At 42.4% G+C, this 25957-nt stretch overlaps 2 protein-coding genes across 8 annotated transcripts; both read left to right on the top strand.

Moving 5' to 3' along the window:
- The first annotated feature begins 1049 nt into the window (after positions 1 to 1049).
- On the top strand, positions 1050 to 13960 carry znf592 (zinc finger protein 592). 7 transcript variants are annotated; one of them, XM_061221785.1, is made up of 10 exons: positions 1422 to 1511; positions 2424 to 2453; positions 3836 to 6294; positions 7403 to 7581; positions 7679 to 7852; positions 8583 to 8736; positions 8846 to 9130; positions 9906 to 10018; positions 10289 to 10430; positions 11004 to 13960. In XM_061221785.1, exons 3-10 carry the CDS (start codon positions 3856 to 3858, stop codon positions 11535 to 11537), a joined length of 4020 nt encoding a protein of 1339 aa, XP_061077769.1. In that variant the 5' UTR covers positions 1422 to 1511; positions 2424 to 2453; positions 3836 to 3855; the 3' UTR covers positions 11538 to 13960. The 7 variants fall into 7 exon arrangements, with proteins under 7 accessions (XP_061077771.1, XP_061077770.1, XP_061077769.1 ...); XM_061221783.1 differs by adding an exon at positions 3620 to 3730 and having other exon boundaries at positions 1435 to 2453; XM_061221784.1 differs by having other exon boundaries at positions 1436 to 1511; positions 2344 to 2453.
- Positions 13961 to 17016: 3056 nt separating this feature from the next.
- On the top strand, positions 17017 to 20482 carry sec11a (SEC11 homolog A, signal peptidase complex subunit). Its single transcript, XM_061221790.1, has 6 exons — positions 17017 to 17211; positions 17991 to 18100; positions 18380 to 18529; positions 19250 to 19369; positions 19853 to 19910; positions 20193 to 20482. Exons 1-6 carry the CDS (start codon positions 17161 to 17163, stop codon positions 20241 to 20243), a joined length of 540 nt encoding a protein of 179 aa, XP_061077774.1. The 5' UTR covers positions 17017 to 17160; the 3' UTR covers positions 20244 to 20482.
- The last annotated feature ends 5475 nt before the right edge of the window (positions 20483 to 25957 follow it).

Here is a 25957-nt window from a genome sequence, read left to right as displayed (position 1 = left end):
AGGGAGTACATGGTTACTATCTGGAGTGCAGATTCCTAAATGCAAACACCTTGGCAAGAAAAGACAATGAAATATACTTGGATTTTTTTTTTTTTTTTTTTTTTTTTTTTACCAGAACTCTGGTTTCTCAATTCCAAGTCATGTGCTGAGTAGAGATAGTATGAGATAACTTCCTGTAAGATGGAGGAAAACCAGAAAAAAGTACTGCCCTTTTACTGAAATTGAAAAGAAAGCTATAAGGATTTCATTTGTTTTCATCTTTAATCATTGGCTTTTACAGGTGCATACACAGTGCCAATCTCTGAATTGAAATTATTTACACTTTCCTATCTATTTTACATGTGATTTACATTTATTTTTAGGAAATATAACATAACATTTTATTTTGAGAGAGAGAGAGAGAGAGAGAGAGAGAGAGAGAGAGAGAGAGAGAGAGAGAGAGAGAGAGAGAGAGAGAGCTGGAAATGTAGCAAAAATATCTTGAGAAAAAAAAGCGGTATTCTTCACTACAGGTTCACTCAGAAAGGGGTACAGTAAAGTTGCATAAAGGACAAAAATTGCCACCTAAAAAATTGGCTATGCAGTTCCTGCAGAAATTAGGGGGAAAGAAATATTGGAAGCAAATCTCAGCGCATTTGCTTTTCACAACAAGGTCATTCATCTTCAGAGTAGGAATGCAGTAAGAATCTGTTAAAGTATATGAAGAAGTCAGCATGTTGTAAAATCCCATAACGTTATATATGGGTTATGTTTCTCAATATCACAGACTGTGGCTGCTTCATGAAAAACATAAAATCATGTGTTATATTCTATGTCACAATACCGATAAAAAAAATCAAAATAAATGTAAACCATTTATATTTGTATACTATCCATCACATGTATTTTTCAGCCGCTCACAGTAATCTCTAACAGGATGCAAGTCTAAAACGCACCAAGCCTACGTGGAAAATGCTCTCTTGTGACCATTTTGTCAAAAATGGACATACTCCCACCTTTCCTCATTAATATTAACCTAGTGGGTGTTCAGTAGGTGTGTCCAGAATGTAATTTTGTCTGAGGTATTACGTTACGTTTTTCTCTTTTATAAATCGACTTTTGTCGACTCGACATCGGCAATACAAGTGGTAAAAAAAAACACGATTTTTTTTCGGCCCTTCTTTTATAGTCAGGCATTTTATAGGGCATCCCTTACAATACTGCCACCGGAAAAAAAAATTCCCATTTCGACTGAAACTTGGCGAGCAGATTAAATGTTTTCACTTGAAATTCTGCTCGACGTTTGCCGTTTCAGCATGTGTAGTGCATTTGTCCAACGGTAGTTCAATATAAAGTTAAAATAAGGGCTTTTGCTACAATGTGTCCAGAGTGGTAGGGTCCTGACAAAGAGCAGCAGTAACGTTACAGTACAGTAGCCAACCCAGACAGGAAGGACTGGTGAGAGGGCGATGTGGAAGTTAGGTAGCTAACGTTTACGTTACCTCGGTTCCATTAAAAAGCTACTGGGAAAGGTGAAGTTTGCTGTATAGCTACCTGTCGAAACGTTGTTGTTTAAGGAGTTATAATAGTTACTGAAATGCAACTAAACCCAATAGATAGCTATGTTGGGCTAGCACAGAATACAAATAGCTAGTTAGCTAAACGGATACCTAGCCACCTAGCGAATTCGTTAATGCAGGAAATTGACTGAAAAGGCCGAGGCTCTAAGGAAATATATTGTGAATAGCCAGCTAACGCTAGCTAGCTATATGTATACGATTAGTAGTGTCAAACGAGGACAAAGCGCGTGCGAACCTCTTACAAGTAAACGTTAAATGACATGCTAAAGTCACATTTCTGGGAACTAACATAGTTGTGTAACTTATCGAACTTAAGGACTAGCTGCTAATGGTTTAGGCTAACATTATCAAATTAGCAAGGTAACGTTATACTTGGTTTAATGGTACCATGCTAGCTGGCTTCTAGAGTGCATCTGGACGAGCGCCGAGACCGAGTTAACTTATCTAGGCTATCTAGCTAGTTACACAAAACTAGCTGTGAAAGCCGCATTGGCCGTACGTTGTTACTGTTAAATGTTATACCATTAGCTAGCGTAATAGGTTACTTGTTATCTTACAAGGTACTGAAATGTGTTATGAAATGTAGCTACTTTCCTTCAACTTAGCTAGCCTAGCCCTTTAGTGCGAGAGCGCTTTGGACGTTAGCCTAGCTAGCTAGATGCGTTATCTAGCTAGCACCCTTTTCGTCATTGTTTTTGCTTAACCAAAATGAGTGGTTCTAGCTATAGCTAACAAGCTAATTTTACTATTTGGCTAAATTACAAATATGATGTGACTTTTTAAGTTTTCCCAGGATTGAAAAAAAATAGCTGTAGCTAGCTAACTTGCCTAGCTAGCTAACCATGAAAACACTCGTCCCCGCAGAGTTGCCGCGGTGAATAAAGGATCCAAATGGTAAATATAACGTTGCTTTTATGGTTTACGTAGCTAACATAAACTAGCTAACCATATATGTTTGCTACGTGAATGAGAGAAATACTAAGTACAATGCCCGTCTAGATCATTTATTTAGCCTATGTTTTTTTTAACTTACCTCAGTTCCACCAGTTCTGATAAACGTGCATTTAGCTTGTTCACCTTATCAGTGCGTATCAGTGTGTACGCACTATTTTCATGTGTAGGTATGCTAGCAATATGTACTAGCAATATGGCAATGTAAGTGCTGTTGGATGAAGCATTTGTTAGTGAACATCTTAACAATAATTATAATTATAATAATATTATAATCTAATAATATTTTGTTGTGCTTACAATAGTGCACGTATATACACCAGGACCACACCGTTAACATTGTCCAACCGGTGTATATAACGTGAGTCCGACTCTATGGGGTCCTCTTTCATTAGCTATCTACGTTAGATTCTACCGATGAAACTGTGGCAGTGGGGTTCCATTTGGGGAGCATCTCACTGACTTATCCAAACTGTGAGTGTGGGGCACTGCTGTTTGAGGACGAACTTTGGGATTTACAAATGAACGATAACGAATGTGAAAATAGCGCAGCGCCTACACATTCCCAAGTACTTTTGGACTCCACTAAGGGAAACAAAAGTAAGGAACAGGAAAGACAGGGCTGAGATTTCGGTATGATTTTTTTCAAAGATGTTCGCAAAAAGGAATAAATATTAAGGAGCTTAACACTAGATTCTAATGTTCATACATAAATGTTCTCCAATGATTCAATTGGAAAATGAAAGTGATTTTCTCACTTTTTATTGGATCATTGTTTATGCATTGTGTATTTATATTCTGGAATATCTAAAACATAAGTTGTGGATTGATTGAATGTACAGTGCATAACACTAATGCAAAAACATTATAAACTAGAGCTATAGTTTATCATGATGACAAGCTGCTATAACTGCATTACACGGTGCCATTAACTATGCTAACTCAGCTATGGCCTGACTTCACCTTGTTTAACCAAAGTAGCCTTTTTCTTTTTTGAAAATGCATTTTATTCCAATTTCTTCTGTATTTATGCATTTGGAAAGCACAGTTGCAATTGTAATCCCATCCTTTGGCTGCAGATTTGTTCATGCATCTAAATGTGCTTACAGATGGTTTTGGACATTTTGGATATCTTGGCAGTGTAGTAGAGCTGTCCTCAGTTGTTGGAAGACATATTTTGGAAGAACTGTGCGGAAGGCTTATTGTAAGATGAAAAGAATGTAGGTTCAGAATTGTGGATTTTGTTTTAATAACCAGTATAAGAAAACCTTTCAGACATAAATCCTTCATCAAATTTGCTTTGTTGTACCCCCCCCCTCCCCCAGGTCTTTCAAAATTCTCAAAAATGGGTGATATGAAGACCCCGGATTTTGATGATCTTTTGGCCGCCTTCGACATCCCAGATGCCACCAGTTTGGATGCCAAAGAGGCCATCCACACAAGCCATGACGAGGCAGAGGGTCACCTGAAACCTGGGATGTGTATGGATGATGGCATCCCCGGACACCACTCCTTGCCTGCCGCGGACATCCCTGCTGTCAGCGTGATTGTGAAGAACACGAGTCGCCAGGAGTCCTCCGAAGCCAGCGTGGAGAAGGAAGCTGGTCGCCAGACGCACCTGGTGCCAAACGGGTTCCGCTGTGGTGCCACCTTGGACTACCACCACCTGGGTCCCGGTAGCTATGGCAAGCTTGAGACGTTGTTCCTCAATGGGGACAGCTCGAGGGGCCCTTCGGAAAGCGTGGCCGCCCACAGACCTGACAGAATGCCGTCTTTCTCCCAGTTCAGCCCCATCTCCAGTCCAGAAACCGAGGATGCTCAGGGGAACGGGATCGAACTTCGTCTGAAACAAGACGAGAGGCCTTACTTCCCCGCAGCCTCGAGCTTGTTCGAGCCCATGGAGCCCTCAGAGCTGGACAATCCGAAGAAGCTGCTCACATTCAGCATGTTCGATAACTGCCACAAAACAGACGTTGTAAACGAGCAGGCGAAGAGCTATGAGAGACCGGGAGTGTCGAGCAGACCGGAGCAGACCAGGACTGAAGAGCGCTCTGAGGGCCTCAGCAGAGATCATGCCAAAAGGCAAGGGTTTCTGAGTAGTCCGGCTCTCTCCCTGGAGGACCTTCACGGCAGGAGTGTTGAAGATGCAAGCAGCTTTCCCTTGTCGGAGACTGGCATGGGCATGTCGAACCAGGCCATCAGGACACCATCCTCCAAACTGTCCTCTTGCCTAGCAGCGCTTGCAGCACTAAATGCCAAAAAGGACGCAGAGTACTCAAAGGAAATGAATGCGAAGCCTAGAGAGCCGTCGGTGTTTGTGAAGGAAGCCCCCAAAGCCAGCCCTGTGGGGCCGAAGTCCCCCAGGAGCCCCAGGAGTCCGCTGGAGTCGGTGAAGCGGTTTGCCAAACAGCCGGACAGCCCTATGAGCGCCTGCAGCGACAGCAGCGGCAAGGCTTCCCCTTCGGTGACTACGGGTTCTCCCCCGGCCATACCGCGAGTCCGAATAAAGACCATAAAGACCTTGTCTGGACAGATCAAGCGCACCGTGACTAGTGTGCTGCCCGACTCTGAGCTGGAGGACCTCCTGTCTCCCGCCGATTCGACCGCGTCGCAGTACACCGCTTCTGCCGAAGAGATGTCGCCCAGTCCGCAGCCGATGCCCCCTTCGCGTAATCTCAACGCCGACTTCGTTTTCGACAATGGAAAGAGTAAAACCTCCTCCCAAACAATGCCTGCAGTGACGCTGATGACTCCCGCTTCCCTCCCGCCAAAAGTCAACAGTGTAAGAGCGGAGGGGGGCTTCAAGAAGAAGGCAAGAGGGCAGTCTTCCACTACCTTCCAGAATGCCAGCAGCGCCTTAATGAGGGCAGTTAACAGGCATCAGAAGGCTGTATCCGTCCAGTTGGCGAATGCTCCCAACACCAACTTCCTCCCCAAAGTCGTGCACCTGGCGAACCTAAACCTGGTCCCCCACAGCGTGGCCGCCTCAGTCACGGCGAGATCCAGCACCCAGCGACAGAACCAGCCCCAGCTTTCCAAATCCACAGTGTGTAGCACAGTCCCTCTGGTACATCAAGTCAAAAACGCCACACCTCTCCCATGCACCGCCCTCCCCAGCCAAGCCGTGGACACCTTGAACAGACTATTAAACGCCACCAACCCTGTGCCAACATATGTGCCCAATCTGAACCCACCGGCGGAGTGTGAAGTCGCTCTGCCCGCGCGCGGCTACCGCTGTCTGGAGTGCGGCGACTCGTTCGGACTGGAGAAGAGCCTGGCCCAGCATTACGGGAGGAGAAGCGTGCACATCGAGGTCGCCTGCATGCACTGCTCCAAGACGCTGGTGTTCCTCAACAAATGCAGCCTGTTGGCACATGCCCGGGAGCACAAGAGCCAAGGCATGGTCATGCAGTGCACCCAGCTCTTCATGAAGCCCATCCCTGCAGACCAGATGTTCGTCCCCCCTGCCGGCGGCTCCACCGCGCCCGCGACCGCGACCGCCCCCGCGACCGCGACCGCCCCCTCCCTCTCTGCCCCGGCCTCTGCCTCTGCCTCTGCCTCTGCCTCTGCCCCGGCCCCGGCCCCGGCCCCGGCCCCGGCCCCGGCCCCTGGCTCTGGCTCTCCAGCCCTGGCCGGTTCACACAAGGTCAAACCTGCTATGCCTTTGTATTCGGATAAAATCATCCGCCACGGACTCAAGTGTCTGGAGTGCAACAAGCAGCTGGCAGATTACCGATCGCTAGCCGGTCACTACCAGAGGGTTTCTGAGGAGACCGAAGGACTGGTAGGTGCAAATAAGAGCAGCACTACCTGAAAGGGTAGTTTTCATGAAATAAATAAATAAAAAAACGTTTGAAAGGAGGCATTGCGAGTTTCGAAATAAAGGAAGTGGTTTGACAGCAGAGAAATGTGTTTCCTCCATTAGAAGTCGCTTTCATTGGAATGCATGACTGTTTTCCTCTTTGCGTGAGCATTGCAATTTCCCTGCAACAAGGTGCTTTTTTATTCTATTCTAAGCCTCGAGAATGTTTGAACCGTTTAAACCAATGTCTTTCTGAATGTAGTGTATTTGCTTTATCTTCATCTGAACACTCAGTTCAGGCATAGTTCACGCACAACTAGATTTCCAGACAGTGACTGCATTACAGCTTGAGGAAAACTGTGTATGTGTTCATGTGGTCGAGAACATTTTATAAAGAGTGTAACGGTTGATTTGCAATACGTTTACCCTGCAGCACAATTTGCATGAGCATTTGGTTTAATCTAGATGATTAAAAAATGAGGTAAAGGGTTTCAAATTGCGGGTGCTTTTAGATATTAAAAACAATAGTTTTTACGGATAAATAATATTATTTATATTATAGGTAAATGCTGTTGTTAATGTAAGTATTGAGTATGGTAACTATTGTACGTTATATTTAGGTATTTACTTATCCGAAAGATGCAATACAGCCTTTATTTTTCAAATACTGTCCATTCGTATAGCTGGTGCTTTGCTGGTTAAGTAACTTGCTGAAGGGGACATTGGTGGCCCATCTGGGAAATGAACCTCCCAGTGAAAATCTGGACTTTCCAATGAAAGTCCAGATCTATAATAATTATCCAACACAACCACCCCTGCCAGTATACTTTAAGTACTGCCAACTTATGAATTACTTTTATTTTTGCCACATTGACTAACAGTCGCCTACCAACGTTCTGCTTGATGTTTTGATCATGAGCTCCATGCCTTCAGGAACCACTTTTCTAATGCGAGACTAATTTTGTTTGAAGAAGTCTTGTTAGTTTTTTTTTTTCTCATAACAATCTTTTGAAGTCCTGGGTTAGATTTTTGTTCCAGCCTGCTTGTGCCAGAGTGACGTTTAAAGAGTCCCCGTCTTGTCTTTCCCCAGATGTGCAAGCTGTGCCCAATGCTGCTTCCCAACAAGTGCAGTTACCGGACCCACCAGCGCCTCCACGCCCACAAGTCCCCATACTGCTGCCCCGAGTGCGGAGCCGTCAGCCGCTCTGTGGACATCCAGAAGCACGTCAAGGAGAACTGCCTCCACTACGCACGCAAGATCGGGCACAAGTAATTTTGGCCTTTTTCCACTGAGCCGTTGATGACTTCTGCCCTGGTGCAATTAAAGTATTAACTCTTACTGGTTGGTTCTGTTTTTCCGGAAAAGGTGTCTTCACTGTGAAATGTTCTACATGTCCACCAATGTCCACAAGAGGCACATAGAGGAGAAGCATTGCGAGGTCTTCTACAAGTGCTCTCTCTGTCCGGTTGCCTTCAAGTCTGCCGATGGCTGTCTGATGCACATTAAGAATAAGCACAATGCCAGCAATCTGTCTCCACAGTAAGTTCCTCTTGTCTGTTGTGTTCTCTTCACTATTGCGTGCAGATGTGTTCCTGTGTGTCACTAGCATTTTATATCAGATTTGCTGCCCTTCAACTTGAACTTCGGCCAGAATTGAAATTTGATATGAAATTCGTCACAGGTGAGTTTTGCCATCCATACAGGCCTACACTAGAAGCCTTGTTGGATGTAAGCAAGCCTATCTCTTAACTTGTTACAAAAGGCTTGGCGTTTGTTCATGTTCAGATTTTTTTATATTGTGGTGCCAGAACCGGTTTTTACCATATGTATATATGTATGGGGCGACATGGCTCAGGCAGTAAGAGCAGTCGGAGGGTTGCTGTTTCGATCCCCCGCCCGGGCTGTATCGAAGTGTCCCTGAGCAAGACACCTAACCCCCAAATGCTCCTGACGAGCTGGTCGGGGCCTTGCATGGCAGCCAATCGCCGTTGGTGTGCGAGTGTGTGTATGAGTGGGTGAATGAGGCGCATCAGTTGTACAGCGCTTTGGATAAAGGCGCTATATAAATGCCAACCATTCATTCATGTATAATGAGTTGAAGTTTGGATATTTGAGATTCCATTTTGCAAGCATTTGATGTATTTGCTTTTTAAATGTATTCTCTTTAAAATGATTTTTATTTTAAGTACTCAAAGATGACCGACAAATACTCTTCAAACTATTTTAAATTCTTTTTGATTTGAGTTTAACTTGCAGTTTCGTGTTGCAGGTTAATCTATAAGTGTGCCTGTGAAACGGTTTTTAAAAAGAAGCAGCTGCTGTTCCAGCACTTCCATCAGAACGCTAAAAAGCACTGCGTGTTCAAGTGCCCCGAGTGCAACGTGGTCTTCACCCAGAAGCAGCCCCTGATGCAGCACTTCAAGGTTGGCTAACACATCCTACGCTAATCCTCTGTCGCTTAAACGATGCGCTTGGCATGGGAACGTGTGGGCATTCTGCTGTCTTTGACCGAGCCCGTTTCTCTCCCGGAAGGCCATGCACAGAGGCGCGTTCAGGGCGGCCACGGATGGCGAAAGCGCCAAGAGGACAGAGGGCGCTCCGCCACTGCGCCAGGAAGCCCCCGTCGCTCCCGCCCACCAGCCCAACGCAAACTGCTCCAAGCCCGCGCCGGCCGCCGGCCCGAGAGACAGTCCGCCTGCGCTCAAGCCCAACAGCAAGCTCAACCTGAAGAACGCTGGCTGGACCTGCGGGGAGTGCCTGCACTGGCTGCCTGACAGGGAGACGTACGTCTCGCATATGAAGACCAATCATGGAAAGGTAAGCACGGAGTGTTCTGGTGTTGACTCGGTGTGCGTGTGTGTCTGTGCACTTTAACTCTGTCTAGGTATTTAGAGTCACTCAACTGAAAGAAAAAGCAGTAACTTTTTTTTGCCTCTGCCTACAACTGTGTTTAGATTATTGTAATAGATGTTTGCCTTCCCCCTTTCCCTAATCTGTAGCCAGCTACTTTTCTTTTCTCTTGGATATTGCGACAGTAATCATGCACTTAAGACCTATCCCTCATTTTAAAAAAGTAAATTGTGAGGCATAATTAGTCATAATTTAGAGGAAGAATCCAGAATGAATAGCCACCGCTCAACGTGCTTTTTATAGCATTTAAATGTTCCATGTTTCATCAGTGAAATGGTTGAGTCAGACTAATGTCCATTTAAATGTATCACTTTGCCAAATGCATTGATAAGTTTGAATGGCGATTCCTGATGCGGTCCCGGTTTTCAGACTGCAGACATTTCCCCTTTCTTCAGTGAGGTAATTTTCACTGACATATCACAACCATTAACAGCTTATTTATAAGCTTTACATGTTATCGTTACTTGCAGGCAATCCCGCACTTTGTATTTGTATAAATCTGCAGTTTTTGTTTTGCAGTCCAGGATCTGGCACCCTGTAGCTTTTCCTTCCACTTTTTGGCAGTTCTTGCCGACCTCCAAAAAACTATTTTGTTACATGGTTGGCAAAGCCCAGCAATTGTTGGCTAGTGGCAAAAGAAGCCGTCTTTGTCCAATGCGTTTTTCTCTCGGTCTCTCTGTAGTCGGTGAAGAGATACCCGTGCCAGCAGTGTGAGAGATCTTTCAACTCCTCCACCAGTTTAAGGCGTCACCTCCGCAACGACCACATGGGCAAGAAGAAGGTCTACACCTGCTGGTGAGTTTGACTGCATTTAGACCGTATCTCCAGCATCTCCCAGAGCACCTGCTCATAACAACATTTACTGTAGTGGGGGGAGGTCTAGTAGAATTTTGGCTGCCGGCCATTTATTAAAGTAGAAGAAGGCAGCAGAAATTACATTGAATTCACAGTATAGTGTTACAGTGAGATGCTTGGTTGGTGCATATACTTGCTGCTAGTGGGACCCCATGGTACATGATATAGGTTGTGGAAAAGCTCTCTGATGTTGCACTGTTCCTCCTGCAGGTATTGTACCGATCAGAAGACGACCTTCACCAAACATTTCATGCTGAAGAACCACATCAGCCTGATGCATGGCATTAAAAACCCAGACTTCAGCCAGATGGCAAACCCGTCTCTGCAGGGGCCCAGCCAGGGCCCAGGAGAGGTAACTGCACTTTAGTTCTGTCTTCTACAGATCCAGCACCAAACATGACACATACTGTGCTTTTTATTTATGTGTACATATTCAGCTATATACATTTTATTCAATGTATACTTACATCTTCGTGGTATGGATGTTTATGTGAGCTCACCTGAAATAACAGAAAGCGTTCGTACAGAGAACAAAGAGTTGTTGTTCAGACCTTTCATTGGTGTGAAGGGGCACAGACACAATCACTTCCACAGAGTTCCTGTGAATCTGATACCAGTTGACCCAAATTTAAGTGTGCGGTTAACATTGTAATATTTTTAGATTTGTTATTGGGGAATAAAACCTTTCAGGGCATACACCTCTTCTGTACACACATTTAATTTATATATAATTTGATAGTGTGCAGATTTCATTATGGACATTGGTGCATTCAGTATATTGCACAGAAATTGGCCTAGGGCCAATGATAAACACAGTATGTGTTTATTAATGTGTTGTTCGAGTATGTTTGTGTTTGGTAAAAAAAAAAAAAAGGATAAATCTGACTAGTAGAGACGTATTGGAAACGGCTGTATTTGCCCACAGGGGCCTGGTACGAAGCGGAAAGGGGAAGACTCGGTGCGGGAGGGAGCTGGGGGCGCCGCCCTGGAGGCCGTCTTGGCGAAGCGGTCCAAGCCTCAGTTCCGCTGCGCCAAGTGCGGCTTCACCACCGAGGACAGCGACAGCTTCCTGCAGCACATACCTCAGCACAAGGGCGATGACGCCACCCCTCAGTGCAGCCGCTGCGGCCTATGCTTCGCCTCCCGGCTGGCCCTCAGCCGACACCTCTTCATCGTGCACAAGGTCAAGCAGCTGGAGGAACAGCAGGAGGAGGAAGAGCAGCAGGAGGAGGAGGAGGAGGAGGAGGAGGAGGAGGTCTTTGAGCAAGAGCAGGATGGTGAGGGAGAGGGGGCGAGGTCGCCCCGCACCGATGAGAAAGGGGACCCGACGCGCCCCGCAGGACAGACCGTCTCCTCTGGCGAGGAGTGGGGGACGGGCGTTAGCGGCGCCAGCAGCCAGGCGACCGTTAGCGAGCCAGACCCTGGCTCCCGCACGCGGCCTGAGGAGCGTCTCTCCTGAGGGTCGACGCCGAGCGCCGGGAGCGAAAACAGACACGACTACAAAGCTGCTATTCCCACCCTAACAACCCACCAAACAGGTGACCAAGGACACTCAACACGCTAAGCGTTTAGCATCCCAGCAGCTTGAAAAAAGTGGTACTTTAAATCAGTTGCCTTACAGTTCATGTGTATTTTACATTGTTGAACGTACACAATCTAGTATGCCTCATAAACGAAATTTCTGACAAATTAGGTGCGGGAGTCCGGAGTTCATCCGTTTGAACAGATAGCAATCGTGTCTGCTTTTTGTCTTTTGTTTCCGTTTGGTGCGAGTTGAAATTCTGAAGTTTCCTTTCACTTTTGAAGCCTGTTTTCTTCCCATATAGTATTAAGTATGTTTATTCGCTGTGAAAATCGTACATGGACAATACAACACTGCAGTGCTTCACAGAGGGAGCTTTGAAGCAGTGGTACATGCAAAATGCTTCCAGTCTATTTCAGAGTGCATTGGCTCAGACTGCAAGGGCACCTAGGCATGTTTTGGGAATCATTGTCTGTAATTTACCTCCTTCGGTATATAGATCTGATTTGATGAAATGAATGGGAAAATGGATAATGCATTGAACCCAAAGGAAAGTGAGTAATTGAACATGTTTCAAAACATCCTGGCATGCTACATAGAATCCACAGAAGTGTGAAAATCTGTGGCTGAGGTTTGACCAACAATCCCTGAATTGAATAAGCAGGTGTGCATCAAAACCTACTGATGTTTTCATGTACTTGGGAGGACTTCGCAGAAATCCTCACATTCTGCTGAAGACTGCAGAAATGTGGTAATTTGTGTCAAAATATTTAGCAGCCTGCAAGTTCTATTTTATTGACATGCATGACCATTTTGATGGCCTCTTTAAAAACTCATCAGGAAGTTGTCAAACCGTAAGATCAAAATTCATGGCAAGGGATGTTTGAGATCAAACCAATTTTGCTTACTCTGTACGCCGATCACTGCATGTGTGTACACTCTTGGATGCTTGCCGGTACAGATTCCCCACTATGCTTGGCAGTGCATAATACCAGGTACACATAGTGTGTAGTGTGCAGTATGTGTTTTCAGGCTTACTCATTAACAATCGATTTGTCCAACACGTAATTGTGTCATAGGTGCCCTTTAAAGAACAAGGCCAGTTCCACACTGAAAAAATGGTTGTATTCTATCAGTATTGAGTCTTTTCTGATCTCAAGCATTACCAAATTGGAAACAATTTTGGTTGCATGCAGTAGTCAGCAATTTTACATCCATTCCGTACCAAAAAAAATAAAGGTTTGGGACACATTTTAAGTGTGCCATTCTCACAACCAAAGTAGCACTTTCCATGCAAGGTAATTGTATATGCATTGTAGTGGAGAATGTTTTCTGGAATAAATGTATTTATTTTCTCCACTGTCATTAACCCTACAATCTTTAATGCCATAATTACTGACATATCAACTGTTGGGGGACAAGAAAATCTGCATTATTTACCCCAAACATTTGGCATTACTTGTCAAGTTAGCATATTTTGGTTTAATTTGAAGCTTCATGATTTATTTTGCTTTGGAAATTGTTTGCCGGTGTGTGTAGTTGGACAAGGAATGGGAGATGTGTATAAATCAAACATCTGGTACAATTGGGTACAGCTCAGTCATTTACAGTTCAGAATAGTCCACGTACAGTCATTGAGCACAAGGTATGATCTCGAATGTGACATCATTGTTCTAGGCAGTTTAGTAAATGTCAAATTGGCTAATTGGCGTCTGAATGGTGTTTGCATGCAGGGGAACGTGATAATTAGTCCGCTTCTGTGACTAAGACCTCAACAGCTGTTTCTACCTCTATAGCGTTCAGAGGTGAGTTGAGCAGGATATGTCTTGGGAAGTGAGTGAGTTTTTGTATGGCTGCATTTTTAAAGTAGTGCTTCATGAATAATATCTCCCATATTACTCAATTTTATAAATTACTTTGGAGATTGGTATTTATGGTCATATTGACTTTTTCCATGTGAATCTTCTATTATTTAAGTGCTGTTTAACTCGGTGCATTTCCTTTCCACATGTTTATAGCATTAAGTGTTTTTTTTTTCTTTCCATAAAACCGTCTTTAACCGTTTACTGGAGAGTAATTTAAAATATTTATCTTAATGAACAGAGATTATTATACCCCTTTGAATTTCAGCAATTTTGATACAGCTTATCCAGAGGAACTTTGTACTTTTTGATAATATGAGCATTAGTATAAAGGACCTTGTACATGCTAGCTTGTGTACATAGCAAATTGAATTGATGTGTCTATACCAAGGTCCCCTCCCCATAAGCCATCACATATCTATTTAACTTGCATTGGACTTTGTGCCTTGCTCTTATGCTTACTTCATATTACGGTAAATAAAATCCATATGTAATTAACCTGTGCTCAGTATTGGTGGTGTATTTCTTACCTACAGTTACTCATGTCTTTGGTTTTACACACTGGTGGAAGCATCTCGCAAACTCTGCAGTACCTCTTCTCTCTCATCAGCTGCAGCAGCCAAGCAGTCCTGCCAACAGGTGCTATTGAGCAAATATTAACAAACTTAAGCTACGTTACACTTGCGTGTCTTTCCTAAATGTAGTGTTTCATGGGTTACTCCACAGTTGCATACGTGGCTTGCTATGACCATGTTTTTACCAGATGGTAAATGATCTGCATTTATACAGTGGTGTGAAAAAGTGTTTGCCCCCTTCCTGATTTCTTATTTTTTTGCATGTTTGTCACACTTAAATGTTTCAGATCATTAAACACATTTAAATATTAGTCAAACACAAAATGCAGTTTTTAAATGAAGGTTTTTATTAAGGGAGAAAAAAAATCCAAACCTACATGGCCCTGTGTGAAAAAGTGATTGCCCCCCCCTGTTAAAACATAACTGTGGTTTATCAAACCTGAGTTCAATTTCTCTAGCCACACCCAGGCCTGATTACTGCCACACCTGTTCTCAATCAAGAAATCACTTAAATAGGACCTGCCTGACAAAGTGAAGTAGACCAAATGATCCTCAAAAGCTAGACATCATCCATCCATCCATCCATTATCTGAACCCGCTTATCCTGAACAGGGTCGCAGGGGGGCTGGAGCCTATCCCAGCATACATTGGGCGAAAGGCAGGAATACACCCTGGACGGGTCGCCAGTCCATCACAGGGCACACACACCATTCACTCACACACTCATACCTACGGGCAATTTAGACTCTCCAATCAGCCTAACATGCATGTCTTTGGACTGTGGGAGGAAACCGGAGTACCCGGAGGAAACCCACGCAGACACAGGGAGAACATGCAAACTCCGCACAGAGAGGCCCCGGCTGATGGGGATTCGAACCCAGGACCTCCTTGCTGTGAGGCGCTAGACATCATGCGGAGATCTAAAGAAATTCAGGAACAAATGAGAAAGAAAGTAATTGAGATCTATCAGTCTGGAAAAGGTTATAAAGCCATTTCTAAAGCTTTGGGACTCCAGCGAACCACAGTGAGAGCCATTATCCACAAATGGCGAAAACATGAAACAGTGGTGAACCTTCCCAGGAGTGGCCGGCTGACTAAAATTACCCCAAGAGCGCAGCGACGATTCATCCAAGAGGTCACAAAAGACCCCACAACAACATCCAAAGAACTGCAGGCCTCACTTGCCTCAGTTAAGGTCAGTGTTCATGACTCCACCATAAGAAAGAGACTGGGCAAAAATGGCCTGCATGGCAGAGTTCCAAGACGAAAACCACTGTTGAGCAAAAAGAACATTAAGGCTCGTCTCAATTTTGCCAGAAAACATCTTGATGTTCCCCAAGACTTTTAGGAAAATACTCTGGTCTGACGAGACAAAAGTTGAACTTTTTGGAAGGTGTGTGTCCCATTACATCTGGCGTAAAAGTAACACCGCATTTCAGAAAAAGAACATCATACCAACAGTAAAATATGGTGGTGGTAATGTGATGGTCTGGGGCTGTTTTGCTGCTTCAGGACCTGGAAGACTTGCTGTGATAAATGGAACCATGAATTCTGCTGTCTACCAAAAAATCCTGAAGGAGAATGTCCGGCCATCTGTTTGTGACCTCAAGCTGAAACGAACTTGGGTTCTGCAGCAGGACAATGATCCAAAACACACCAGCAAGTCCACCTCTGAATGGCTGAAGAAAAACAAAATGAAGACTTTGGAGTGACCTAGTCAAAGTCCTGACCTGAATCCTATTGACATGCTGTGGCATGACCTTAAAAGGGCGGTTCATGCTCGAAAACTCTCCAAGTTGAGTGGGCCAAAATTCCTCCACAGCGCTGTAAGAGACTCATTGCAAGTTATCGCAAACGCTTGATTGCAGTTGTTGCTGCTAAGGGTGGCCCAACCAGTTATTAGGTTTAGGGGGCAATCACTTTTTCACACAGGGCCATGTGGGTTTGGATTTTTTTCTCCCTTAATAAAAACCTTCATTTAAAAACTGCATTTTGTGTTTACTTGTGTTGTCTTTGACTAATATATAAATTTGTTTGATGATCTGAAACATTTAAGTGTGACAAACATGCAAAAAAATAAGAAATCAGGAAGGGGGCAAACACTTTTTCACACCACTGTATATCCAAAGCACTGTACAAATGATACTTCTCATTCTCCCATTCACAAACACCAACAGCGATTGGCTGCCATGGAAGGCACCAACCAGCTCATCGGGGGCAATTGGAGGTTAGGTGTCTTGCTCAGGGACACATCGACTCCTACAGACAACTGCTCTTATCTCCTGAGCCAATGCTGTCGAATATGTTTAGCCGCATGAAGAATTAGCACTTTTACATAGGTAAGCTATTAAGCTATTTTGTCCAACATTATTTGCAGTCTACTTCAATCTTGGGGAAATAGTTTCCTTTTCTGGCATAGGCAGACAACCAGGTATGACCTGTCCTGTTTACAAGTATTTGTGCTGCTGACGGCATGTGAAGTATTCTTGGAACTGCATTCAAATAAAGACATTCTGCATTTCATAAATTGTTGAAGATAACTTGCAATATTTTCCTAATTTACTTTTTTTTATATAATTCTAATCTGACCTGATACTTATCTTAACTGCCTTTTTGACAGGTAAGTGTTATTTTGCCCTCAATTATGTATTTTGTCCCTCAGCATGTTTATAAATCTAATCTATCATAAGTTGCTTTCATTTTTGCTTCAGATTTGGTTTGTACATGTTCAGAAATGTGGAGATAACGTGCGGAAAGCTTGTGACTATACTTGATTTGTTGATTTAGTGGGTTTCTGAATCGAATCCTTATAGCAGTGCCAGAAACGCGACGATAGTAAAGTTTTTCAAATTGATTCATGAGATGGCGGTATATTGGTTTCATTATTGAACATTAAACGCACTTTGCTCTGATTGGTGTTCGGAAGACTATAGACAGGACAGAACTGCCAATCTCCAAGTTCCTTTAGGGAAGAATAAAGTTTTTCAAATGTGGGCGGTGCTTCCGGTGGTTGAAACGCCGGAAAAACTGGTAGTTGTCAAATGCTTATGGTTTTTCTATTTTTTATTTTTATATTGAGTTCCAATTAATTTTGCTTTGCTGTGTAGAAATTTAGCTGGTAAAATGCTTTCTATGGACTTCCTCGATGACGTGAGGCGGATGAATAAACGCCAGGTAAGTCTGCTAACGTCTCTCGCCAGCTAATATGTGACTGCCAGCTTGCAAGTAGAATGTGCTTGTATTCGTTATTATAACACGTCGCCTTAGCTGGCGAAGTGATCCAACCATTAGCTCCGTCAGTCAACAAGATTTATTTTTAATATCACATGGCCTATAGATTGTTAGGTAATATTAGACAAGGGATCGCTGCAATTATTTAATCTACTGATTGCATGAACGAGGAAGTATTGTCCATAGCTGGTTACCCACCATTGTCTTGTCAGTGCCGTTAGCCGTGTCAGGTATCGAAAATTTGCTAGCTGGGTATCTTGCGATAGCAAGTTTGCTGGTGGCCTAGACAAGCCTGTAGAGATCAAGCTGAAATTTTCATTAGGTTACACTTTGGTTAGGTTATCACCGTCTGATGTCTCTCACATGGTTAGCTACACTTACAAGACTAGGCGTTATTAGACTAATATGAATGGACTATTAATGGTTTGCGATGTTGCATATTTTGAACACTGGCGACTTGGCCCATTTCCCAGATTTCAATTTAATTGCAATTTAGGATGTCTCGTCAAATTAAAGTATTTCTGGCCTTTTCTCCACATTAATGAAAGGTCAATTGATGACATTTAGATAGCCACTAACTACCCATTACACAGCAATCACTGGCAATGAGGCTGTTCCTCAAAAATACAATTATTTCTGTTCAAATCCCTGTCAGTGTGACTTTTTTATTAAATTTAATACAACAGTATCATACCGATGATTTGATTTCTCTTCCATTTCAGCTGTACTATCAGGTACTGAACTTTGGCATGATTGTATCCTCAGCCCTAATGATTTGGAAAGGACTGATGGTTGTGACTGGTAGTGAGAGTCCAATTGTGGTAGTACTAAGGTAAGCAATTTAACATTTCTATATGGTAGAACTACAAAACTCCAGACAGTTTAGTGATTGTGTGTAGCACTTGGACCTGCGGTTTAAGCTACCATATGCTGTGAAGCACGCTGCAGTGACTCAAACAAAGAACGTTGCTCACCGTAGATGAACCCTGTGATTAGCTCGGATTAGTGAAGCACAGGTAAGGCATGATAGCTCCACTCTTTTTTAGTTTCCTGAAGCATCCTTCTCCCACCAGTCTTTGGGCCAAATGTGCACATTGCTCTGTGGTTGCAGTGGGAGTATGGAGCCCGCATTCCACCGGGGAGACCTGCTCTTCCTGACCAACCGAGTGGAAGATCCCATCAGAGTTGGAGAGATTGTGGTCTTCAGGATAGAGGGAAGAGAAATCCCAATTGTGCACAGAGTCCTTAAAATTCATGAAAAGTAAGTCATGCATGTTACATGGGGTGGGTGGGATTAATTAAAAGCAAAAGGGTACATTTAACCTGGTGGAGAGCCATTTCTGCTGCCTAGGCTTAGAGCTTTAGAAAATGTTCATGTGAGGTTTTATTTTGAACATATAAATTGGTCTGTATGCATTGTGGGTGGCATATGTCTGTAGTGCTGTGCTGTGCCCCACGGTCCAAATCTAATCCTGACATGCCAGGATTATGACAGTCAGCCTGCGGGAGGATGCATTATGGCTATTTTACAGCATAGTGCGCCATACTTTGCTTCATCGCATCCCTTCACGGTGGGTGAGTCCTGTGCCTGTGTGTGAGATATTGCTGTCCCAGCCGTGCTAGTTGTGCGCAGCTCCCAAATGGAGGTAGAATTTCACAGGATTGGCATCTTCAAACAAATTATTTTCAAATACAGAAATCTTTCCACGAATGTGGTAACATTTCTCAGAGTCAAGTGCTTTCATGGCACTAGAAACTTTGTTGGATTTAATGGGGAAAATATTCAAAACTGAGTGACACTGATTATGAGAACTATTTATATTGAACACTACTTTTTAAAACTGGTCAGTTGGTGCATTAATTATGCGTTTCTTTGTAGAGTCTTTAAATTGAAGAATACACTGCAGTGTTTGTGTATCATTGAAAAAAATCTCCCTCTGTGCCCCTGTCTGAAGTGCCATTTTTCTGTGACCATCCACAGAGAAAATGGAGATATCAAGTTCTTAACCAAGGGTGACAATAATGCCGTGGACGACAGAGGGCTGTACAAGCAGGGCCAGCACTGGCTGGAGAAGAAGGATGTGGTGGGGAGAGCAAGAGGGTGAGTAGGTGCATATCTTAAGATAACTTCTAGGTATGCAGGTAGTACGAAATTGCTCTCAAACTGTTTGACAGAGCCAAAAAAACAACACAACTGAACCTATGTTTGTGAGAAAATTAACTTAATTAAATTAACTTAAACACAAAGGTAGTGATATTTTTGTGATTCATTTCACCAATGTGATGTCATTTCTGTTACTTCTTTTGAATTATGCAGCTATTTTTTAATGTCTACTTTTGATGTCTTTAGCTGTCAATTACAGAATTGTGTATGTAGTGTCGTATATTTTAAGAAAATAAATACATTTAAATAAATAAATGTTATTTATATTGTGCCTTCCATAGAAATATTTTATCTGCAGGGTATCTATTTTGCACCAAATTTTCACAAAACACATATGTGGAGATAAACTTTAGGAATAATCCTCATTTATAACTTTCAAACATATAATCCTCATTTATAACTTTCAAACATTTCTTGCAGGTTTGTGCCATACATAGGCATTGTTACAATTCTGATGAACGACTATCCAAAATTCAAGGTAAATCCCCCTCATACACAAACACACACAAGCAGTGTTAGTAACAGACTACTGTATTGTAATCAGATTACAAAAATCAAGTACTTGTACTTGGGCACTCGAAGATTACTTTACTAATTACATTTTCAATTGTAATTAGTATGTAATCCTATGTAATCTGCCCAGCACAGCAGACAAATGTATATATAAAAAAAGAATAATCATATTGCAAATACCGATCATACTTTTCTCCAGTGTGATTGGCTCTGTTCTAACGTCACACTCTCTTGACTGTGCCTCCAGTATGCCGTTCTGTTCCTGCTTGGCCTCTTTGTATTGGTCCATCGCGAGTGAAGGTGGCTCCATGTCAGCGAATCCCCAGTGGAGCTCACTCCAAACTCCTCCCATTCAGGAAAGGCTCACTTCTGATACGACCATTAAACTGCTGTTAGAACTGGACCTGCACCTAGGATTTATGGGGAAAATTGGAGTGGAACTTTTGCATATTTTGCAAGACCCAAGCTTTAATAATAGTTGTTTATTTCTAAAATTGGGATACCAGTTTTCGCAATAAAGATGGGTTCTGTAACTCATTTTATGACTTTGTTCCAACTTATTTTGCATTCATATTTTTGTAGCTTTCTTCTTCTGAAAACCTTTTGCTGGTAAACCGCTATGACACATCAGGTTATGTTTCATCGCATTTAATTGTTGACTTTTATATTGTGTATTAAAAATCAGTGGCTTGAGACAACTTACCAAATTTTTCCCATCAAGATATGATGACTGATTATATGCAGAGAATCTTCAGCTACCAGAGCAGTCTGGAAATAATTTGGCATTTTACTGGGCTGGTATTTATTGTAATAACTTGCCATATGACACAGCTTCCAAATGTGCTGTGAATTAGTGTGGTTTTGTGGGGAAAAACAAGTTGGGGCCTATTTTGTATTTGTAATATGGAGCTCAAGTCTTATTAAAGGGTTACAGTATTCGTATTCCAAGTTGTAAGTTTAACACCAATCTTAAATTTGTCATGCAAGGAACTTTGGTCTTTGCTCAGTGTATTTTCAGCCATGAATGTGTAATTGCAATATACATAAAATACTGTACCATACAATTATGAAAATTGACAGCCCTGTAGGTTTTTTATTCTTGCATAGTAATCGGATACTGTTTACAAGAACAATGTCGACTTCCATTTTGTGATTCATGCATAATTTAATGTTCTGTTGCTGAAATAATGTTGCTACAAAAGTGTTGGATTGGTGTCCTGGTTTTAATTGCATTACTTTGCACGCTTACTTGACATTAAACACAAGCGGCAATTGGCACAGTGAAATTGGGAAGAATTAGAACTGATTTGACTGAGTGGCGGTACTGGCGTTTTGAAAACTTGCTGTGCTGATAATTAAAGTAGCGCCCTGACCTGACTAAGTTGATAAACAACAAGGAAAGGGACGCAGAGGTCTTTTCAGTTTTTTTACAGTGAAGATTTCCTTGCAGAAATGGATTACCACCAGCAGATGGAAGCCTGTTAAATGCTGGCCAGCTGCAGGGCCACTCTGTTCCGTGGGGAGTGGGGCGATATTGTGGCGATCCAGTGATGCCCTGTGAAACCAAATGGACTCGCGTTGCATGCTAGAGCTAAATTGTTTCTCTGACTGTCCTGAAAGCAGCGCCAACCACAGTAAAAGGTTGTGGTCTAGATATATTTTAGTAGATATTTAAATAGAAAGTGAATTTAAGGTTCAATTAAAAAAATAAAAATAGCAGTTTCTTGTAGGCTACTACTGGAATGAACAACAAATGTTTGTTGTAAGTGGCTGGGGCAAAGTCCTGATTTGAACACAATAGAGATGCTGTGACAGGACCTGAAAGAAGCATCTCATGCTCAATTTGTCTGGATTAAAGCAGTTGTGCAAGGAATGGTGGGCTAAAAAAAACTTGATATCAAAGTATTTGGTTGCAATTATTGCTGCTAAAGGTGGGCAATTACTTCACATGGATGATTTGGGTGTTTGATAACTTTTGTCAATAAATGAAATTTTTTTGGGGTTTACTCGGGTTCCATTTGTCTAATATTTAATTCAATTCAAGATTTGGAACCATTCAGTGTGATAGATATGCAATAATAGAGGAAATCATGGGGGGGACATCATCTACACTCAATAACCCATAATGACAAAGTGATTAAAAATGCATTAAAAATCAAAAACTGAAACTGTCGTTTACGTAAGTATTCAGACCCTTTACTGTGGCACTCCGATTTGTGGTCAGGTGCATCCTCTTTGCTTTAATTATCCTTGAGATGTGTCTAGAACTTGATTGGAATCCAACTGTGGCTGATGAGACACAAATGTAACTCTTTGGGCAGAACTCCAAGCACTATGTCTGGCAAACACTAAGCACTGCTCATCACCTGGCTAAAACCATCCCTACGGTGAAGCATGGTGGTGGCAGCATCATACTATGGGGGTGCTTCTTAGTGGCAGGGACAGGAAGACTGGTCAGAATTTGAGCCAAATACAGAGAGGTCCTTGAAGAAAACCTGCTCCAGAGTGCAGGTCCAGACTGGGGCGACGGTTCACCTTTCAGCACGACTGACTGTCCTTACATGGCCCGTCCAAAGCCCAGACTTAAACCCCATGAACCATGGAGAGGCCTGAAGATGGCAATTGATTCCTGGATCTGCCAGGAAAAATTGGATAAATTGCCCAAATCCAGGTAGCAAAGCTTGTAGAGCAGGGGTACACAACAAGGGTTGATCTGTTTCAGGATTTTGTGCCAACTTATGGTCTTATTTATTTATTTGACTCAATCCTATCTTATCTGACATGTGTATGAGTGCAGCTGCAGACAGTCAGTGTATCCTAATTAATTTACTGTGCTCAAGTACAGGCTTTAACCAGAGTAATTCATAGAGCTGTCAGCTAATTTAAAACAAGAAAATTGGTTGGAAGAAAAACCAGTTGACAGTTGTGTACCCCTGTTGTAGAGATTTACCCAAGAAGACCCAAAGCTGTAATTGCTGCCAAAAGATCTTCTACAAATTATTGATTACTCGCATAAATGAGAGATTTCAGATTTTTTATAAATTTGCAAGAATTTCTAAAAACATGTTTTTGCTTTGTCATTATTGGTTATTGAGTGTAGATTGATGGGCAAGAAATGAAATTTTACAGGTCTGCAAAAGGTGAAGGGGTCTGAATACTTTCTGAAGTCACTGCAAATGTAAGATGGTCAAGAACATGAGGTATTATTTGGGTCGTTGTCCCATATGGAAAGTCCACCCATATCCAAGTCTCAGTGGTAAAGGAAACCGGATTGTCTGATACTTGGTGGAATCCATTATATTCTTAACCAGTGCCTCTGGACCTCTGGAATTAAAGCAGCCCTACAATATCACTGACCCTCCACCATATTTTACTGTATGAGGTGCCTCTCCTTTTGTGCATCTCTGTTTTAATGTCAAACCGTTGCTGTATTTGACAAATAAATGTGTCTTATTTAATTCCACATTTTTATTCACTTGCTGCTATGACTCTCACGTTGTAGGTTATTGATCTTGTGCGTTTGAATATTTAAATGGCTGAGGAGAACAGAACAAAGAAAACGTGTGGTTCATAAGTGGACGCACGTAAGAAATGACTTCATGTGAGTCCTAAAAAAAGCTCCCCCAATAGGTATCGCATAAATGTGGGAGCGGAGATGCCGCAGTACGAGACCGTCAGGGAAGGAGAGGCGTGTCAATATTCTCTATTTTGTTACATGCCAAAAGCTATCTCCGGGTGAAGTCCAGGGGATTTTTGCACAGCCATTGTGTTTTTCCGTAAGAAATGGCCGGAGTTACATTGAACAAGGTTCACCAGCTTGGGCTCCTCACTTACTTTATCATATTCTCTTACATTTCCGTGACCACCTCAGTAAGCCTTGATCTAACTGAACTAAGAAACAAATTTGCAAAAATCAAAGTGAATCCGCGAGGCAATCTATGGGCGACCGGTAAGATAAAGGCAACCGCAGCTCCGTATCTTTTTCTCAGGCATGTTTGTATTATTTTATTTTATTTTTGCATATTTGAGATCCATTCCAATGCATAATTAATCTCTATCCATCTCTGTTCTGAATGTTTCCTTCTGAGTTCAACTTTAATAGCCTAACATTTTTTTTTCTCTCTTTAAACTTCTGAGGTCATTTCATGGGAAAGAAGAGTGTTGTGGATGGCTCGTTTCTAGGGTCTCCGGGAGAGCCGGCAATGAACCCAGTCCAAGTGCCTCGTAACTCGGACCTGAGGGAGCTGATATCGCAAGAGGTGCTGAAAATAGCCCTCCAGGCTCACCTTCAGGACGCCCAAGGGAAACAAGATACTAACGACCAGGTGAACCAACAAAATTATACAACATACAATAATTGCTTGATAAAGTACAAGAATTAAACCGAGAGGCTGGGTTTCTTTGTTCATATTTTGTTGTAGTTAATCTAAACTCTATGTCGTAGAAGTGTGGTATGTATGTACATTTCGCGCTGTTTATCTCGAGTGAAGATGTCCATATCCTTACCACTGCAATGAATGTTTCGTCATAGCTGTGCTTTTAATGTAGATTCGGATCGATTAAAAAGTTTGAGTACCCCTGCTCAAATTGCATGTTTTGTTGATTTTCTGAAGGCCTACATTTCAGTGCGCCATTACATTGTATTTAACAAATTGAAGAAAAACTTCGTCCTTTGGCAGAAATCACAGCTTCCAAAGGTTCTAGCCAGATAACGGTCGTCCTATTCTTGCTTTAAGATTTGTCCCACTACTCTTCCTTGCAGAAACCTCCGAGTTCAGAGAGATTCTTAGGTCTTCTTGCATGCACTTGCATTTCCCACAGATTTTTTAATAATATTCAAGTATGGGGACTATGAAAGCCATTCCAAAACCTTTTAAAATCCAAAAATCGTTTATTCCTAGTTCATGGTTTGAGGTATGTTTTTTTTTCATTGCCATGTTGAAATTTCCAACATCCTTTCAGTGTTCATTTCTTCACTGACTCTGAGACATTAGCTTATAGGTTTTGTTGATGTTTAATTGAATCCATTCTTCCTTCCACCCACAAAACATTTCCTGTGCCACTTGCTGCCACGCAGTCCCAAAGCATGATAGATCCACCCCCATGCTAAACAGTTGGCAAGTTGTCATTTGCTTAAAATACTTCCCATGTTTTTCTCCAAATCTATTTTGGTCATTGTGGACAAAGACTTCAATTTATTTAATCATTCCAACTTTTTTCTAAAAGGTTTTTGGCTTATCGAAGTGCTGTGTTGCATACTTTGACGTTGACTTGTGTGATGAGATTGCGGGAAAGGTTTTCTTCTCATAACTGTTCATTTTTGCATGCAGGTCATTTTTTGTAAGCAATGCTGCACAGGGGACTGATGCTCCACTACTCGAGTGTCAATGAAACCCTTCTGCAGGTCCTTTGCAGTGATATGTGGCTTTTGCCTTCCATACCTGACCATTTACAAGCAGTACTATCAGAGATTTCTCTTTCTTTAAGTTCATTCCATTGAATTAAGGATTTCACAAAATATTAAATTTGGCCAGGGGTGCCCAAACGTTTGCATACCACTGTATATATACATGTAGGTGTGATTCACAGCATGCGCCCACTGTGCAGAAGGATGAATTGAGCAGCTTTTTTTTTTACATGACAGTATTTTTAGAAACCAACTGTTTCTTTCTTTTTGAGTGTTAATGGCTGGAAAATTGTTTTTGGTATGGAATTGTCTTCATATTGCAGGACACAGACATTATGATGAAGATACTGGAGAGCTACATTCGAAACAGCAGAAAGTGATTGCAGCAGTCACATTCCCCTTGACCTGAATGACAAAGGCATCACCATGAAGATCAATGGTTATATATGGGCTTGGGCATTTATACAATACATCTCTGAAGGATTTATGTTGATAATATGGGGAACATAATTGTAATTGGCTTAATTTAATTTGATAGTAATGTGTCTTATGTTTATTGTCAGTTACTGTACTCATGTTAATATCGTATAGCCTATAAGATGAGA

This window comes from Conger conger, chromosome 15 (genome assembly GCF_963514075.1).
Source record: "Conger conger chromosome 15, fConCon1.1, whole genome shotgun sequence".
Taxonomy (NCBI): Eukaryota; Metazoa; Chordata; class Actinopteri; order Anguilliformes; family Congridae; genus Conger; species Conger conger.
Note: the sequence above shows the minus strand (reverse complement) of the source record. Positions and strands in the feature narration are given on the sequence as shown.

Bases quoted from the DNA above. Each gene is read 5' to 3' on its own strand.
- znf592 (XM_061221781.1), top strand. The intron at 10,019-10,288 runs GTGAGTTTGACT...TTCCTCCTGCAG, and splicing joins AAGAAGGTCTACACCTGCTG to GTATTGTACCGATCAGAAGA. The intron at 10,431-11,003 runs GTAACTGCACTT...ATTTGCCCACAG, and splicing joins CCAGCCAGGGCCCAGGAGAG to GGGCCTGGTACGAAGCGGAA.
- sec11a (XM_061221790.1), top strand. From the start codon at position 17,161: ATGCTTTCTATGGACTTCCTCGATGACGTGAGGCGGATGAATAAACGC. The intron at 18,101-18,379 runs GTAAGCAATTTA...CTGTGGTTGCAG, and splicing joins CCAATTGTGGTAGTACTAAG to TGGGAGTATGGAGCCCGCAT. The intron at 18,530-19,249 runs GTAAGTCATGCA...GACCATCCACAG, and splicing joins GTCCTTAAAATTCATGAAAA to AGAAAATGGAGATATCAAGT.